General features: G+C 39.0%; 1 protein-coding gene across 8 annotated transcripts in view; it reads left to right on the top strand.

The window, feature by feature from the left end:
• The window catches only part of MPRIP (myosin phosphatase Rho interacting protein), a 384980-nt gene that overhangs the window by 254260 nt on the left and 112811 nt on the right, over positions 1-17909 (top strand). For 4 of the 8 annotated variants that reach the window (XM_053694605.1, XM_053694609.1, XM_053694607.1 and 1 more), the window contains exons 6-7: positions 10954-11140; positions 11414-11852. In XM_053694605.1, coding sequence (XP_053550580.1) covers positions 10954-11140; positions 11414-11852 — 626 coding nt within the window. The remainder of the gene's footprint in view (positions 1-10953; positions 11141-11413; positions 11853-17909) is intronic. The other 4 variants (XM_053694610.1, XM_053694611.1, XM_053694612.1 and 1 more) reach the window with 1 other exon arrangement.

Genomic DNA, 17909 nt, shown 5'->3' with positions numbered 1-17909 from the left:
AGAATTCTTTCAGACCAGTTCTGGATCTAAAAATATTGAATCATTATGTAAGGATACCAACATTCAAGATGGTAACTGTAAGGACTATCTTACCTTTTGTTCAGCAAGGGAATTATATGTCCACAATAGATTTACAGGATGCATATCTGCATATTCCGATTCATCCAGATCATTATCAGTTCCTGAGATTCTTGTTTCTGGACAAGCATTACCAGTTTGTGGCTCTGCCGTTTGGCCTAGCTACAGCTCCAAGAATTTTTACAAAGGTTCTCGGTGCCCTGCTGTCTGTAATCAGAGAACAGGGTATTGTGGTATTTCCTTATTTGGACGATATCTTGGTACTTGCTCAGTCTTTACATTTAGCAGAATCTCATACGAATCGACTTGTGTTGTTTCTTCAAGATCATGGTTGGAGGATCAATTTACCAAAAAGTTCTTTGATTCCTCAGACAAGGGTAACCTTTCTGGGTTTCCAGATGGATTCAGTGTCCATGACTCTGTCTTTAACAGACAAGAGACGTCTAAAGTTGATTGCAGCTTGTCGAAACCTTCAGTCACAATCATTCCCTTCGGTAGCCTTATGCATGGAAATTCTAGGTCTTATGACTGCTGCATCGGACGCGATCCCCTTTGCTCGTTTTCACATGCAACCTCTTCAGCTCTGTATGCTGAAGCAATGGTGCAAGGATTACACGAAGATATCTCAATTAATATCTTTAAAACCGATTGTTCGACACTCTCTAACATGGTGGACAGATCACCATCGTTTAATTCAGGGGGCTTCTTTTGTGCTTCCGACTTGGACTGTAATTTCAACAGATGCAAGTCTCACAGGTTGGGGAGCTGTGTGGGGATCTCTGACGGCACAAGGAGTTTGGGAATCTCAGGAGGTGAGATTACCGATCAATATTTTGGAACTCCGTGCAATTTTCAGAGCTCTTCAGTTTTGGCCTCTTCTGAAGAGAGAATCGTTCATTTGTTTTCAGACAGACAATGTCACAACTGTGGCATACATCAATCATCAAGGAGGGACTCACAGTCCTCTGGCTATGAAAGAAGTATCTCGAATTTTGGTTTGGGCGGAATCCAGCTCCTGTCTAATCTCTGCGGTTCATATCCCAGGTGTAGACAATTGGGAAGCGGATTATCTCAGTCGCCAAACGTTGCATCCGGGCGAATGGTCTCTTCACCCAGAGGTATTTCTTCAGATTGTTCAAATGTGGGAACTTCCAGAAATAGATCTGATGGCGTCCCATCTAAACAAGAAACTTCCCAGGTATCTGTCCAGATCCCGGGATCCTCAGGCGGAGGCAGTGGATGCATTATCACTTCCTTGGAAGTATCATCCTGCCTATATCTTTCCGCCTCTAGTTCTTCTTCCAAGAGTAATCTCCAAGATTCTGAAGGAATGCTCGTTTGTTCTGCTGGTAGCTCCGGCATGGCCTCACAGGTTTTGGTATGCGGATCTTGTCCGGATGGCCTCTTGCCAACCGTGGACTCTTCCGTTAAGACCAGACCTTCTGTCACAAGGTCCTTTTTTCCATCAGGATCTGAAATCCTTAAATTTAAAGGTATGGAGATTGAACGCTTGATTCTTGGTCAAAGAGGTTTCTCTGACTCTGTGATTAATACTATGTTACAGGCTCGTAAATCTGTATCTCGAGAGATATATTATAGAGTCTGGAAGACTTATATTTCTTGGTGTCTTTCTCTTCATTTTTCCTGGCATTCTTTTAGAATACCGAGAATTTTACAGTTTCTTCAGGATGGGTTAGATAAGGGTTTGTCCGCAAGTTCTTTGAAAGGACAAATCTCTGCTCTTTCTGTTCTTTTTCACAGAAAGATTGCTATTCTTCCTGATATTCATTGTTTTATACAAGCTTTGGTTCGTATAAAACCTGTCATTAAGTCAATTTCTCCTCCTTGGAGTTTGAATTTGGTTCTGGGAGCTCTTCAAGCTCCTCCGTTTGAACCTATGCATTCATTGGACATTAAATTACTTTCTTGGAAAGTTTTGTTCCTTTTGGCCATCTCTTCTGCCAGAAGAGTTTCTGAATTATCTGCTCTTTCTTGTGAGTCTCCTTTTCTGATTTTTCATCAGGATAAGGCGGTGTTGCGAACTTCTTTTGAATTTTTACCTAAAGTTGTGAATTCCAACAACATTAGTAGAGAAATTGTGGTTCCTTCATTATGTCCTAATCCTAAGAATTCTAAGGAGAAATCGTTGCATTCTTTGGATGTTGTTAGAGCTTTGAAATATTATGTTGAAGCTACGAAATCTTTTCGTAAGACTTCTAGTCTATTTGTTATCTTTTCCGGTTCTAGAAAAGGCCAGAAAGCTTCTGCCATTTCTTTGGCATCTTGGTTGAAATCTTTAATTTATCTTGCCTATGTTGAGTCGGGTAAAACTCCGCCTCAGAGAATTACAGCTCATTCTACTAGGTCAGTTTCTACTTCCTGGGCGTTTAGGAATGAAGCTTCGGTTGACCAGATCTGCAAAGCAGCAACTTGGTCCTCTTTGCATACTTTTACTAAATTCTACCATTTTGATGTATTTTCTTCTTCTGAAGCAGTTTTTGGTAGAAAAGTACTTCAGGCAGCGGTTTCAGTTTGAATCTTCTGCTTATGTTTTTCGTTAAACTTTATTTTGGGTGTGGATTATATTCAGCAGGAATTGGCTGTCTTTATTTTATCCCTCCCTCTCTAGTGACTCTTGTGTGGAAAGATCCACATCTTGGGTAGTCATTATCCCATACGTCACTAGCTCATGGACTCTTGCTAATTACATGAAAGAAAACATAATTTATGTAAGAACTTACCTGATAAATTCATTTCTTTCATATTAGCAAGAGTCCATGAGGCCCGCCCTTTTTTATGGTGGTTATGATTTTGTATAAAGCACAATTATTCCAATTCCTTATTTTATATGCTTTCGCACTTTTTTATCACCCCACTTCTTGGCTATTCGTTAAACTGAATTGTGGGTGTGGTGAGGGGTGTATTTATAGGCATTTTGAGGTTTGGGAAACTTTGCCCCTCCTGGTAGGAATGTATATCCCATACGTCACTAGCTCATGGACTCTTGCTAATATGAAAGAAATGAATTTATCAGGTAAGTTCTTACATAAATTATGTTTTATGCTTACCTGATAAATTTATTTCTCTTGTAGTGTAGTCAGTCCATGGCCCGCCCTGTCTTTTAAGGCAGATCTAAATTTTTAATTAAACTCCAGTCACCACTGCACCCTATGGTTTCTCCTTTCTCGTCTTGTTTCGGTCGAATGACTGGATATGACATGTGAGGGGAGGAGCTATATAGCAGCTCTGCTTGGGTGATCCTCTTGCAACTTCCTGTTGGGGAAGAGATATAATCCCATAAGTAATGGATGACCCGTGGACTGACTACACTACAAGAGAAATAAATTTATCAGGTAAGCATAAATTATGTTTTTGTCAAATCTAACATACTTGTGACTATAAATACCTTTTAGAGGTTAAATTATCCCCTTACTCTTGGGGTGCAATAATTTTTGGAGCCATTGATTGGTTGTAGTTAATTTAAAAGGGTAAATTAAAGGGCCATTATACACTCATTTTTTCTTTGCATAAATGTTTTGTAGATGATCTATTTATAAAGCCCATAAAGTTTTTTTTTTTTTTTTTTTTAAACGTATAATTTTGCTTATTTTTAAATAACATTGCTCTGATTTTCAGACTCCTAACCAAGCCCCAAAGTTTTATTTGAATACCGTCAGCTACCTTCTCCAGCTTGCTCCTGTTTGTGTAAAGGGTCTTTTCATATGCAAAAGTATGGGGAGGGGGAAGTGTCTGATATTTCCCACTTGCAGTGGGCTTTCCAACTGCCTTTTCAACAGAGCTAAACTGAAAGCTTCTAAGTACGTTTTTAAACCATTTTATACTGGATTTTTTTATCAGTATCTGGGCATCTTATTCTGTATAGTAGTGTCTATTACATGCAGTTATATGAAAATGAATGTATACTGTCACTTTAACGTTTTGAAGCAGTTTTGGAAAATTTGTGTGCTTTTTTATTTCTTAAAGGCGCAGTACATGCTTTTCAAAAAATTGTTTAAATCAATAAATAAAGTGTTTAACGACTATTGTGGTTATTGCTAGTCTGTTCAACATGTCTGACATTGAGGAATTTCATTGTTCTATGTGTTTAGAAGCCATTGTGGAACCCCCCCTTACATTGTGTACCTCTTGTACTGAAAGGGCCTTACACTGTAAAAAGCATATTTTAGGTAAAGAAAGTGTGCCTAAGGATGATTCTTAGTCTGAAGAGAATCGGGATATGCCATCCAATTCTCCCCTAGTGTCACAACCTTTAACGCCCACACAAGCGACGCCAAGTACCTCTAGTGCGTCTAATTCCTTTACTCTGCAGGAGATGGCTACAGTTGTTTCAACTACCCTTACAGAGGTATTATCTAAATTACCAGTGTTACAGGGTAAACGCAGTAGGCCAGGTATTAATGTGAATACTGAATCCTCTGATGCCTTATTGGCTATTTCCGATGTACCCTCACAGTGCTCTGAGTTGGGGGTCAGGGAATTGCTGTCTGAGGGAGAACTTTCAGACTCGGGAAATGTGTTACCTCAGACAGATTTGGACGTCATGTCCTTTAAATTTAAGCTTGAACACCTCCTCCTTTTACTTCGGGAGGTTTTAGCGACTCTGGATGATTGTGACCCTATTGTGATACCACCAGAGAAATTGTGTAAGATGGACAAATATCTAGAGGTGCCTACTTACACTGATGTTTTTCCGGTCCCTAAGAGAATTTTGGAAATTATAAAGAAGGAATGGGATAGACCAGGTATACCGTTCTCTCCCCCTCCTAATTTTAAGAAAAGGTTTCCCATATCAGACACCATTCTGGACTTGTGGCAAACAGTCCCTAAGGTGGGAGGAAGCTATATCTACCTTGGCTAAGCGTAAAACTATACCTATTGAGGACAGTTGTGCTTTCAAAGACCCTATGGATAAAAAGTTAGAGGGTCTCCTAAAGAAATTTATTCATCAGGGTTTTCTTTTACAACCTACGGCTTGCATTGTTCCAGTAACTACTGCAGCAGCTTTTTGGTTTGATGCTTTAGAAGAGTCTCTGAAGGTTGAGACTCCATTAGATGACATTTTTGATAGAATTAAGGCTCCCAAGCTAGCTAATTCTTTTATTACTGATGCCGCTTTTCAAATTGCTAAATTAGCGGCGAAAAATACAGGATTTGCTATTCTAGCGCGTAGGGCATTATGGCTTAAATCTTGGTCTGCTGATGTGTCATCAAAATCTAAACTTTTAGCTATTCCTTTTAAAGGTAAGACCCTATTCGGTCCTGAATTGAAGGAAATTATTTCTGACATTACTGGAGGTAAAGGCCATGCCCTACCTCAGGATAAGTCTGTTAAGATGAGGGGTAAACAAAATAATTTTAGTTCCTTTCGAAACTTTAAAGGAGGACCCTCTGCTTCCTCTTCCTCCACAAAGCAGGAAGGGAATTTTGCTCAATATAAGTCAGTCTGGAGACCCAACCAGGCTTGGAATAAAGGTAAAGAATGTAAGAAGCCTGCTGCTGCTACATAGACAGCATGAAGGGGCGGCCCCTGATCCGGGACCGGATCTAGTAGCGGGCAGACTTTCCTTCTTTGCTCAGGCTTGGGCAAGAGATCTTCAGGACCCCTGGGCGCTGGAAATCGTGACCCACGGGTATCAACTGGAATTCAAGGATTTTCTCCCAAGGGGGAGATTTCATCTTTCACGATTTTCTGTAGACCAGATAAAAAGAGAGGTGTTCTTACGCTGTGTAAAAGACCTCTCTACCATGGGAGTAATTTGTCCCATTCCAAAACTGGAACAGGGACAAGGGGTTTTACTCAATTCTTTTCGTGGTTCCCAAAAAAGAGGGAACTTTCAGACCCATTTTAGATTTCAAATGTCTAAACAAGTTTCTCAGAGTCCCATCGTTCAAGATGGAGACTATACGAACAATCTTACCAATGATCCAAGAGGGTCAATATATGACTACCGTGGACTTAAAGGATGCTTACCTTCATATACCTATCCACAAGGATCATCATCAGTTTCTAAGATTTGCCTTCCTGGACAAACATTATCAGTTCGTGGCTCTTCCCTTCGGGTTGGCCACAGCACCCAGAATCTAGGTCTCTCCTAGTGGTTCTCAGACCGCGGGGCATAGCAGTGGCGCCTTATCTGGACGATATTCTGATTCAGGCGTCAATCTATCATTTGACAAAATCTCACACGGACATAGTATTGTCTTTCCTGAGAACTCACGGATGGAAAGTGAACATAGAAAAGAGTTTACTAGTTCCACGGACAAGGTTTCCCTTCTTGGGGACTCTTATAGACTCGGTTGAAATGAAAATATTTCTGACGGAGGTCAGAAAAACAAAGATTCTAAATACTTGCCGAGCACTTCAGTTTATTCCTCTGCCATCAGTGGCTCAGTGTATGGAGGTCATTGGATTAATGGTAGCGGCAATGGACATCATTCCGTTTGCCCGCTTTCATCTCAGACCACTGCAGCTGTGCATGCTCTGACAGTGGAATGGGGACTATGCTAATTTATCTCCTCAGATAAATCTGGATCAAGAGACCTGAGACTCTCTTCTTTGGTGGTTGTCGCCAGATCATCTGTCCCAGGGGACATGTTTCCGCAGACCCTCGTGGGTGATAGTGACAACGGACGCCAGTCTTCTGGGCTGGGGTGCAGTCTGGAATTCCCTGAAGGCTCAGGGTGTTTGGACTCAGGTGGAGTCTCTACTTCCAATCAATATTCTCGAACTGAGAGCAATATTCAATGCGCTTCAGGCGTGGCCTCAGTTGGCTTCGGCCAAATTCATCAGATTCCAGTCGGACAACATGACGACTGTGGCATATATCAATCATCAGGGGGGGAACGAGGAGTTCCTTAGTGATGATAGAAGTATCCAAGATAATCCGATGGGCGGAGGCCCACTCTTGTTATCTGTCGGCAATCTACATCCCAGGAATAGAAAACTGGGAAGCGTATTTTCTAAGTCGTCGGACTTTTCATCCGGGGGAGTGGGAACTCCATCCGGAGGTGTTTGCGTCATTGATTCGCCAATGGGGCAGACCAGAACTGGATCTGATGGCATCTCGTCAGAATGCCAAGCTTCCACGTTACGGATCCAGGTCGAGGGATCCCCAGGCCGAACTGATCGATGCCCTGGCAGTGCCTTGGTTGTTCAGCCTAGCTTATGTGTTTCCGCCGTTTCCTCTCCTTCCACGCGCGATTGCTCGAATCAAACAGGAGAGAGCTTCAGTAATCCTGATAGCGCCTGCGTGGCCATGCAGGACTAGGTATGCGGATTTAGTGGACATGTCGTCTCTGCCACCGTGGAAACTTCCTTTGAGACAGGACCTTCTCATTCAAGGTCCTTTCCAACATCCAAATCTAATTTCTTTGCAGCTGACTGCTTGGAGATTGATCGCTTGATTTTTTTCTAAGCGAGGATTCTCTGATTCGGTCATTGATACTTTGATACAGGCTTGAAAGCCTGTCACTAGAAAAATCTATCATAAGATATGGCGTAAATATCTTTATTGGTGTGAATCCAAGGGTTACTCATGGAATAAAGTTAGGATTCCCAGAATTCTGTCTTTTCTAGAAGAAGGATTGGAGAAAGGGTTATCAGCAAGTTCCTTAAAGGGACAAATTTCTGCTTTGTCGATTTTGCTTCATAAACGTTTGGCAGATGTTCAGTCTTTTTGTCAGGCTCTAACTAGAATTAAGCCTGTATTTAGACCAAATACTCCTCCGTGGAGTTTGAATTTAGTTCTTCGAGTTCTTCAAGGGGTTCCGTTTGAACCCATGCATTCCATAGATATTAAATTGTTATCTTGGAAAGTTCTGTTTTTAGTTGCTATTTCTTCTGCTCGAAGAGTTTCTGAGCTTTCAGCGTTACAATGTGATTCGCCTTATCTTATATTTCATTCTGATAAGGTGGTTCTACGTACCAAACCTGGATTTCTTCCTAAGGTTGTTCCATAACCTGGATGTAGTCCGTACCTTGAAGTTTTACTTACAGGCTACCAAGTTTTTCCGTCAATCATCTTCATTGTTCATTGTTTATTCTGGAAAGCGTAGGGGTCAGAAAGCTACGGCTACCTCTTTCTTTTTGGCTGAGGAGTATCATCTGCCTGGCATATGAGACTGCTGGACAGCAGCCTCCTGAAAGAATTACGGCTCATTCTACTAGGGCTGTGGCTTCTACATGGGCCTTTAAAAACGATGCTTCTGTTGAACAGATTTGTAAGGCTGCGACTTGGTCGTCCCTTAAAGGGACATTCAACACTGCCCACAACATTAATCTATGTTGAAAAACTAAAAATAAAGATCAAGCTGCACCGTGCCCCCTTTCTCTTACTTCCTGCCTTCACTGTTGAATCCTCTACGATCACTTCCAAATTGGTGTCCTAACATGGCTTCCTAACTCCCCCCACCGTGACGTATTTACCTTCTTTTTCAAACCAGCAGCCAATGATAGCCCATTCCTCGGACTGCAATCCAAGCGCGTTCACGGCCGTTAGCGCATGCGCGATACACTAGGAACACTAAAAGCGGAACCATAATAAGCCAATTTGTTTCCGTTCCGCTTATATTACACATGGTACTCTGAAACAAATTGGCTTATTATGGTTTCCGCTTTTAGTGTTCCTAGTGAATCGCGCATGCGCTAACGGCCGTGAATGCGCTTTGCATTGAAGTAGGAGAGATGGGATATCACTGGCAGCTAGTTTGAAGAAGAAGCTCTATACGTCACGGTGGGGGGAGTTAAGCAGCCATATTAGGACAACAATTTGGAAGTGATCGTAGAGGATTCAACAGTGAAGGCAGGAAGTAAGAGAAAGGGGGCACGTTGCAGCTTGATCTTTATTTTTAGTTTTTCAACATAGATTAATGCTGTGGGCAGTGTTGAATGTCCCTTTAATCCTTTTTACAAATTTTCCAAATTTGATACTTTTGCTTCTTCTCAGGCTGTTTTTGGGAGAAAAGTTCTTCAAGCAGTGGTGCCTTCCGTTTAGGTCTCTGTCTTTTCCCTCCCTTTCATCCGTGCCCTGTTGCTTTGGTATTGTATCCCACAAGTAAGGATGAAATCTGTGGACTCGTCGTGTCTTGTAGAAGAAAAGGAAATTTATGCTTACCTGATAAATTGATTTCTTCTACGATACGACAAGTCCACGGCCCTCCCTGTCATTTTTAAGACAGAGTATATTTTATATTTACAACTTCAGTCACCTCTGCACCTTTTAGCTTTTCCTTTCTCTTCCTAAAACCTTCGGTCGAATGACTGGGGGTGGAGGGGAAGGGAGGAGCTATATATACAGCTCTGCTGTGGTGCTCTTTGCCACTTCCTGTTAGCAGGAGGATAATATCCCACAAGTAAGGATGAAATCTGTGGACTCGTCGTATCGTAGAAGAAATCAATTTATCAAGTAAGCATAAATTTCCTTTTTTTCCTGCTGAAGAAAATGAATGACAGATATAAATCAGACAATAAAAGAGAATGTGCAAACAAGACTGTGTGGAAACCCTGTTAGTTACTTTAAAGAGAATAGTAAACCCAATTTTTTTCTTTCATGATTCAGTTAGAACAGCAATTTTAAGCAACTTTCTAATTTACTTATATTATCAATTTTTCTTTGTTCTCTTGGTATCTTTATTTGAAAAAGTAGGAATGTAAGCTAAGGAGTCAGCCCATTTTTGGTTCAGCACCCTGGCTAGCGCTTGCTGATTGGTGGCTGTATTTAGCCACCAATCAGCAAGTGCATCCTAGGTCTGAACCAAAAATGGGTCGGCTCTTAAGCTTACTTTCCTACTTTTTCAAATAAAGATACCAAGAGAAGGAAGACAAATTGATAATGGGAGTAAATTGGAAAGTTGCTTAGAATTGCTGCTCTATCTGAATCATGCAAATTTCATTTTGACTTTAGTGTCCCTTTAACAGTCGTATCTTCTACACTCCCTTGATTCTGATACAGCATACATTTTAGAAACAAAAAAGGGTTTCCAATTTATTTCTGTTATCAAATTTGCTATGTTTCCTTGGTATTCTTTGTTGAAGACCATTCTTAGGTGGGTAAAGTGCACGTGCCCTGCATCTAGTGCTCTGGCCAATGTAACTTTGTTGAACATCAAAAAGAAAGGAGAACAGCACACCTGTTTATCGGGCATGGAGAAAGATTTGCCAAATCTTGTCAATCCAAATAGTCATACATCCAAAGCACTCCAGCCACCAGAAAAAATCTTTGTTTCTCTTGTAAGGTGTATCCTGTCCATCCATTACTTGTGGGATATTCTCCTTCCCAACAGGAAGTTGCAAGAAGACACCCACAGCAGAGCTGTCTATATAGCTCCTCCCCTAACTTCCACCTCCAGTCATTCTCTTGCAACTCTCGACAAGATAGACATGACTAAGAGCCTATTGTAGGTTCGAAACGTTCCTGTAAACTTTTGGACCCAACTAATGAGAATAAAGGTCTTTTAAACAAAGATTTTTTTCTGGTGGCTGGAGTGCTTTGCATGTATGGCCAATGTAACTTTGTTAAAAGCATTCTTGCAAAACTCCCCTAGACACAAACACACTTTAAATCTAACAATTTGTCTAAATCATAAAATACATTTGGGTTTCATGTCCCTTTATGTGTGTTTACCAGCTGTGAACAGTTATTGCAGGGGTTGAAAGATGTATATAACCCCATCTCTAAGTATATATTTTTTTTATCTGTTTATCGTATAAAACCCACAAGAGCTTTACACTATCATTTGCATTTATTTAAAAGAAAAAATACTGCTCTATCAGGTTGTGACCCTCTGAGTGTTTTCGTCTCTTCTTTTTTATCTTCCTTTTAGCACATATTTGACCATGGTCTCTTCCTTTATTAGGAACCTGGGCCAGCCAAGATGGCCGTTACCAGCAGCGGAATCCCCAGTGCAGAGAAAATTCCAGCGACCAAATCCACTTTGTGGCAGGAAGAGATAAAGGGCAGAGATGTGCAAGAAAATAGCAGCCCCCTCCAAAGTCCATTACAGATGCCATCCTCACCCACTGAGCCCTTGCCAGATAAAGTAGGTAAGTTCATGAGAATGGCGAGTAAATCGTTTAATTTGAATCTCCTGCCTCTGCTATTTTGACGTTTCCTTATTCCTGTACATGTGATGTGATTCCACTTTCCTTTCTTTATTTTCACTTTCAGCCTATACAGCTTTCCTTTCTCTTTCTAAGCTTTCTTCCCCCACCTTTTGCACAATATCACACAGTTACAGGAATCACAATAAAAACCCTATGCGGGTTCTTTTTTTTTGGATCTGTAACAAACGCATAACTCCTTCTTGGTCTTTTGAGATGGAGGCCTGATGAATGGAGATCGTCCTGATGGTGGGCGTAAGACTCGAGTGGAGAGTGGATACTTTTCCTTGGAGAAGACGAAAGATTTGAAGTCTGAAGAGCAGCCCATACAAACACCACCCTCACCCTCCACCCCAGAAGCTCCCAGCAGGTACAGTTACCCCAAAACACAAAGCCCAGACCAAGACCCCTTCCCTCCTTCAGGTAATGAGCTCAGTCAACAGCATGAACCCCAGTCAGAAGAGAGAGAGGGATCAAGGCATTTCTCTCTTCATCTTGCCAACCGGGAATATGCAATCCTGGCGGATGTGCCACGGGCTCGGAGAATCAGCCACAAAGATGCCTTCCAGGTAGAAAAGAAGAGACTGGAGCAGCGGATACGGGCAAGGAGCCCAGGCAGGGAAGAAGTCGCACGCCTTTTTGGCCAGCAAAGGAGGTGAGAGACCTGTATTCATTTGTTACCAGCATATTTTCCATAGTATAACAATAAGGTTATTTGTAGACGAGATAAGAATATTGGTAAATATTGTACCTAGAAAAGTAAGAGTTAATTCATATTGGTAATGTTGAATTGTGTTCCCATGCTTAGAGAGGGGCATTATGTCAAAATGATACTGAAAGGTTGTACAATAATGAAGTTAAAGGGACATGAAACCACAACATTTTCTTTTATGTCCATTTTAAACAGCTTTCTAATTGACATCTATTATCGATGTTTCTTTGTTCTGTTGGTATCTTTTGTTGAATAGCAGGGAGCTGTCTTAGGAGCCGGCCCATTTCTGGAGCACTAGATAGCAGCAGTTTCTTTTTTTCCTGCCACGTAGTGCCCCAAACATCTACCTAGGTATCTTTTCAACAAAGAATATAATTGTAACAAATCAAATTTGATAAAAGAAGTAAATTGGAAACTTTTTTTTTTTTTTAATTTTAATATAAAGGTTATGCTCGGTCTGAATTACAAAATATTTTTTTTGAGTTTCATGTCCCTTTAGTGAAATGAATTTTAAACAGACAGTAATTACAGCATTTTTTTGCAGTCTTCTAATAAAGTAACATATCAGCAGAGTCTGAACTATATTAGAACAGATTAAAGGGACACAAAACCCAAAAATGTTTTTTTTCATGATTCAGATAAGACTTGTGAATTCTGCATTTTCATTCAATGTTGAATGGGGAAGTAGACAGACTTTTGTTATGTTCGGATCTTTTCAGAGCCGAACTTCTTGTTGTGGAAATCTGTGCAAATCCAGACTTTCCAATTTATTGTTTTATTTTTATTATTAGCTTCATTCTCTTGGCATCCTTGAAGGAGCAACAGTGCACTAGTGGAAGCTAGCTGAACACCTCAATTAGCCAATGACAAGAGGCATATGTGTAGCCACCAATCAGCAGCTAGATCCAATTTCCTGAGCCTACCTAGGTATACTTTTCAACAAAGGATACTAAGAGCAAAGCAGATTAAGACCATAAAACTAAATTGGAAAGTTGTTAGAAATGGTATGCTCTATCTGAATCGTGAAAGAAAAAAATTGGGTTTCATGTCCCTTTAACACCTTGTTTCTTGAAGATGTTTTACAATGGTCAAACTCCACCCAACTCCGCCCATCACTTTCCTAATTTAGAGTAGCCAATCCGGACTTGAACCTGGAGATGACAAGACCAGCTATTGTCATTTTGTTAACAAAATTTCCATTTTTACAAACTATAAATTAGGTAGAGAGATGTGACAAGGTTTGGCCGGTTTTATGTTGCAATCTTAGTGTTTACTGTACCTTTAAATGGTACAGCCTATTGATATTTTAAAAAAAATACAAAGCTAGCAGATAAAGTACAGCTGAGTTTAGAAATTATTATTATTCTTTATTTGTAAAGCGCCAACAGATTCCACAGCGCTGCCCATGGGTACAAGGATAACGGTACAATGGAGAAACGATACGACAAAATTTTACAGACAAAAACTGGGGGAATTGAGGGCCCTATTCCCGTGGGAATTTACAATCTAGATGTTTATTCCCCTGGCTGATGTAAGTGCTTCTGACAGCATAGGTCCATTCTAATTCTAACCACATAGCCAGTTTTTTAACAGGAGCAAACAGACAGTGGTTGAAGTTTGTGAAGCATATTTCATTTTATAAAAACACAAAATTAATTCAAGGAAATCAAAGGGACAGTGTGCTGTGATTTTGTTTTCCCCTTTTGAATGTGTTCCAATTTGTCAATGTTGCATGGAGGAGTGTATTAATTGGTTTAAATCTAGCTCCTTTACATTTATTTTGTCATTAGAAAAAAATATTTTTTGCCTGTTGCAACTACCACGTATATATATATATATATATATATATATATATATATATATATATATATATATATATATATATATATATATATTTTTACTATAACAGTACTGATTATAGAAAAGCTGTGTAATCATGAAGGTGTAGAAGAAATAACAGTCCCAGTACAGTAGCTAATATAATGGCAGTTATTCAGTATTCGTCCTTGTGTATACAGGCAGATAAGATAATTAGGTGTGTTCTCACTGCAAGCTCAGCCCATTTGATTGGGCTGTTTCAGTTAGCAAAAACAGCTATTTCATATACAGAAAGAACTAAAGAGCAATATCACATACATGTTTAAGCTCTGCAGCAAGTCATTTCTAAACTAATTTGGGGGAAAACAAATTTTATTGCACACTGGCCCTTTAAGTAACGTTAATTCATTAGTCGTCGTCCCTATACGAAGTTTAATGGAGTCTCCCTGTCAATACAGTAGATATATTAGGAACCTGTATAGCCTGCTGCAGTTTTATAAAATGCAGAATTAGTTAATTCTACTGTGCAAGTAAATACAGCTCATGCATATTCAAATAATCGTAACTTGGAATTTGTTTTGCTACTAACTTACTAATACTGGTTAAATATCTGTTCTGTGCTTCTATTAACATCCGGGTTCTGTAATCCCTTCAACTGCTAAATCCGATTCATAACCTGGTAAATTCATGAAATATCACTTCCTCTAGATGTCTGACCTTGCTCTGCATAGTCTTTAAAGGAATAGTCTAGTCAAAAATTTAACTTTCCTGATTCAGATAGAGAACTCAATTTTAAGCAACTTTCTAATTTTATCAATATTTCTTCGTTCTCTTGGTATCTTTATTTGAGAAAGCAAAAATGTAAGCTTAGCAGCCGACCCATTTTTGGTTCCACACCTGGGTACCACTTGCTATTTGGTGTCTAAATAAAGCTACCAATCAGCAAGTGCTACCCAGGTGCTAAACCAAAAATGGGCCGACTCCTAAACTTAAATTCTTGCTTTTTCAAATGTAACCAAAAAAATTTAAAAAAAATGATCATAGGAGTAAATGGGAAAGTTGCTTAAAATCGCATGCTCTATCTAAATCAGGAAAGTTTAATTTTGACTAGACTATCCCTTTAACTCAGAGACGGCACGGTTTCCTTTGCATGTAGCGACTAACACTGGTAATGTAATAACTGTATTATCTCACAGCTAAATGCCTCATCGCGCTGTAGCTTGAACCTTCAGGTGATTGGGGTGCACTAAAAAAACACGAATTACGATTACGTCTTCACCTGCTGCGGTTGGGCTCCTGACAGCCTGGCTGTTACTGAGACACCCTTAGCCTCCTGTCGGGCGTCAGTGCTTTCCTGCTGATTTTCCCAATCTCACATTTCATGCTCTGAAGTCTCATGTTTCTGGCTGGTATTTTAACCCTCAGGGACAACCACACCAAGTAGAATGTAACCCTTTCTAGTGTAACAAAGCAAGGCACTGTTTTATGCTTAACCCAATCAATTTTAAAGGGATACTAAACCAATTTTTTCGGATAGAGCATTGAATTTTAAGCAACTTTCTAATTTACTCCTATTATGACTGTTTCTTTGTTCTTTTGCTATCTTTATTTGAAAAGCAGGAATGCACCTGGGTTGTGCTTGCTGATTGGTGGCTTAATGTAGCCACCAATAAACAAGCGCTATCCAGGGTGCTGAACGTAAAATGGCTCTTAAGTTTTTCATTCCTGCTTTTCAAATAAAGATGACAAGAGAACAAAGAAAATTGATAATAGGAGTACATTTAGAACATGCAATTTTAAGCAACTTTCTATCTGAATAATTAAAGAAACAATTTGGGTTTAGTATCCCTTTAATTATACTGGACTGCACGTTACTTAAGCAGCAGAGTAATTGATAACAATGTTTTGTCCCTTTTTTTCTAATGACAGTGTGCGTCTGAGCATGGCTATTTACAAAATGCATTGACCTTCAAAGTCAGAGATGTGTCTCAAGCGGGGGAGAGGGGGTTAACAGTCTGTCACAACCTGTCTGGGCACAGCACTTGTTTGTTTCTCAGGGTCTGACAATACACTGTAAAAGATCTATTACCCACATGTTGTGTCTTTTGAATTCTATCTTTGTGCCTGGCTGTGTTTTATTTCTCAAAAGGCGCAGAGATGGGAAGTTGCGATTTTTTAAAATAAAGGCTCCGTACAGCAACGCTTCATCAATATGTAGGATCTGCAAATTCTGTGTGCTCTATCTTTATTCCTCCACTTTTATCTTTCCTGTTGTCTGCAAAGCTTTCTCAAATAAAATATATAAAATCACTTCTTTTAATATCATACTAACATTGTTACTAATTCTAAGATTTGCACCAAATCAGATGCATATGCTTAATAAAATTGTGATTAATTCTACTTTAAAACATTTATGCATTTCAATGTATTTTTTTTATGTTAAATAATCACCACGTCGTAGAGTGAAAAAAATTATTAAGCAAATATTTTATATATTTTTTTTTAGATTGTTGTAGTTGCGAACACTGTCTGTTCTCAAATTATCAGTAATCTAAAGAAGCCCCTCCTTAAAAATATATTTAATTTAAAAAAATAAAAAATAGAGTGGATTTTGTCACAGATGAAACTTTTTAATAAAAAAATAAATGGTTAAAGGAACACTGAACCCAATTTTTTTCTTTTGTGTATCAGATAGAGCATGCAATTTTAAGCAACTTTCTAATTTACTCCTATTATAAAATGTTCTTCATTCTCTTGGTATCTTTATTTGAAAAAGCAAGAATGTAAGTTTAGATGCCGACCCATTTTTGGAGAACAACCTGGTTTGTTCTTGCTTGATTGGTGGATACATTCACCTACCAATAAACAATTGCTGTCCAGGGTACTAAACCAAAAATTGTCTGGCTCCTTAGCTTAGATGCCTTCTTTTTCAAATAAGGATAGCAAGAGAATGCAGAAAATTTGATAATAGGAGTAAATTAGAAAGTTGCTTAAAATTACATGCTCTTTCTGAATCACAAAAGAAAAATGTGGGTTCAGTGTCCCTTTAATAAAATATTCCTTATTTTATAAAAATAATTTGCGTATTCACATAAAGAAAAACTAATTGTCCTGTTTCGCCTACTCCCAACTGCTTCATATTTTTTTATCCAGTTCCAAAATTTCAGAAAATCCACATTATCTAGAATCAAGTAATACAATTAAAGGACCACTCAATGCAGTACCATTGCATAATTAATAAGTGCATAATAATACAATGCAATAGCACTCAAAGTAAAATTCAAATAAGCAGTAGATTATATTTTTTTGTGTGTGTGACAAAAGTATTTTTTCTCCCATTTTCCGGGCCCCTGTATCATGTGATAAGACATCAGCCAATCACAGACTAGTATACGTTTACCCTTTGAGCTTGTGCACATGCTCAGTAGAATCTTGTTCCCCAGGAAGTGTGCATATAAAAATACTGTGCAAAATTTGATAATGGGAGTAAATTGGAAAGGGTCTTTAAAACTGCATGTTCTATCAGAATCATAAAAGTTTATATGGACTTGAGTTTCCCTTTAATTAAAGACAATGCTCCTGTGAAATCAGTACAAATCACTCACTTTAGATGTATTTACAGCTGCGTCCTGATTACCTGTCCCTCACTATATGTGTTATTGATTTTGACCGAATTAAATGTCAAATTTGTAATTTATTTCTTTTTTTTTTAGCGTTTCTTGTGCACTCATTTTCCAGCTTTCTTCTGTTTCCAGGTCTTGTTGCTCTTCAATTCCTCCTCCTGCTGCTGTGCGAGGTGGCCCTCTTTTCTGAGTCCGCTTCGCTGCCATCTCGTCTTAGTGTCCAAGTGTTTGAGACCAGAGATGTGACTGTCTGTCTTCTAGCGAAATTTATTATTTTATTATTATTTTAAAAAAAAAATCTGCCTTCTGTTCAACTTTTCCGAAAATCCGCTGTCTATTCTTACAAAAGCTGTAGTTTAGCTCTTTCATTACTGGATCGGCCTCCTATCTTGCAACAAGTGTTTACTTAATATTCCCGAATTCTGATACAATTTAATGTAGTTTCTAAAATATTCCGTTTCCAGTGAAAGAGTTAATTATATGGTGTTTGCTTTTATATATATATATATATATATATATATATATATATATATATATATACACTATATGTGTGTATATG

This window comes from Bombina bombina, chromosome 11 (genome assembly GCF_027579735.1).
Source record: "Bombina bombina isolate aBomBom1 chromosome 11, aBomBom1.pri, whole genome shotgun sequence".
NCBI lineage: Eukaryota > Metazoa > Chordata > Amphibia > Anura > Bombinatoridae > Bombina > Bombina bombina.
This window is presented reverse-complemented; position numbering and strand designations above follow the sequence as displayed.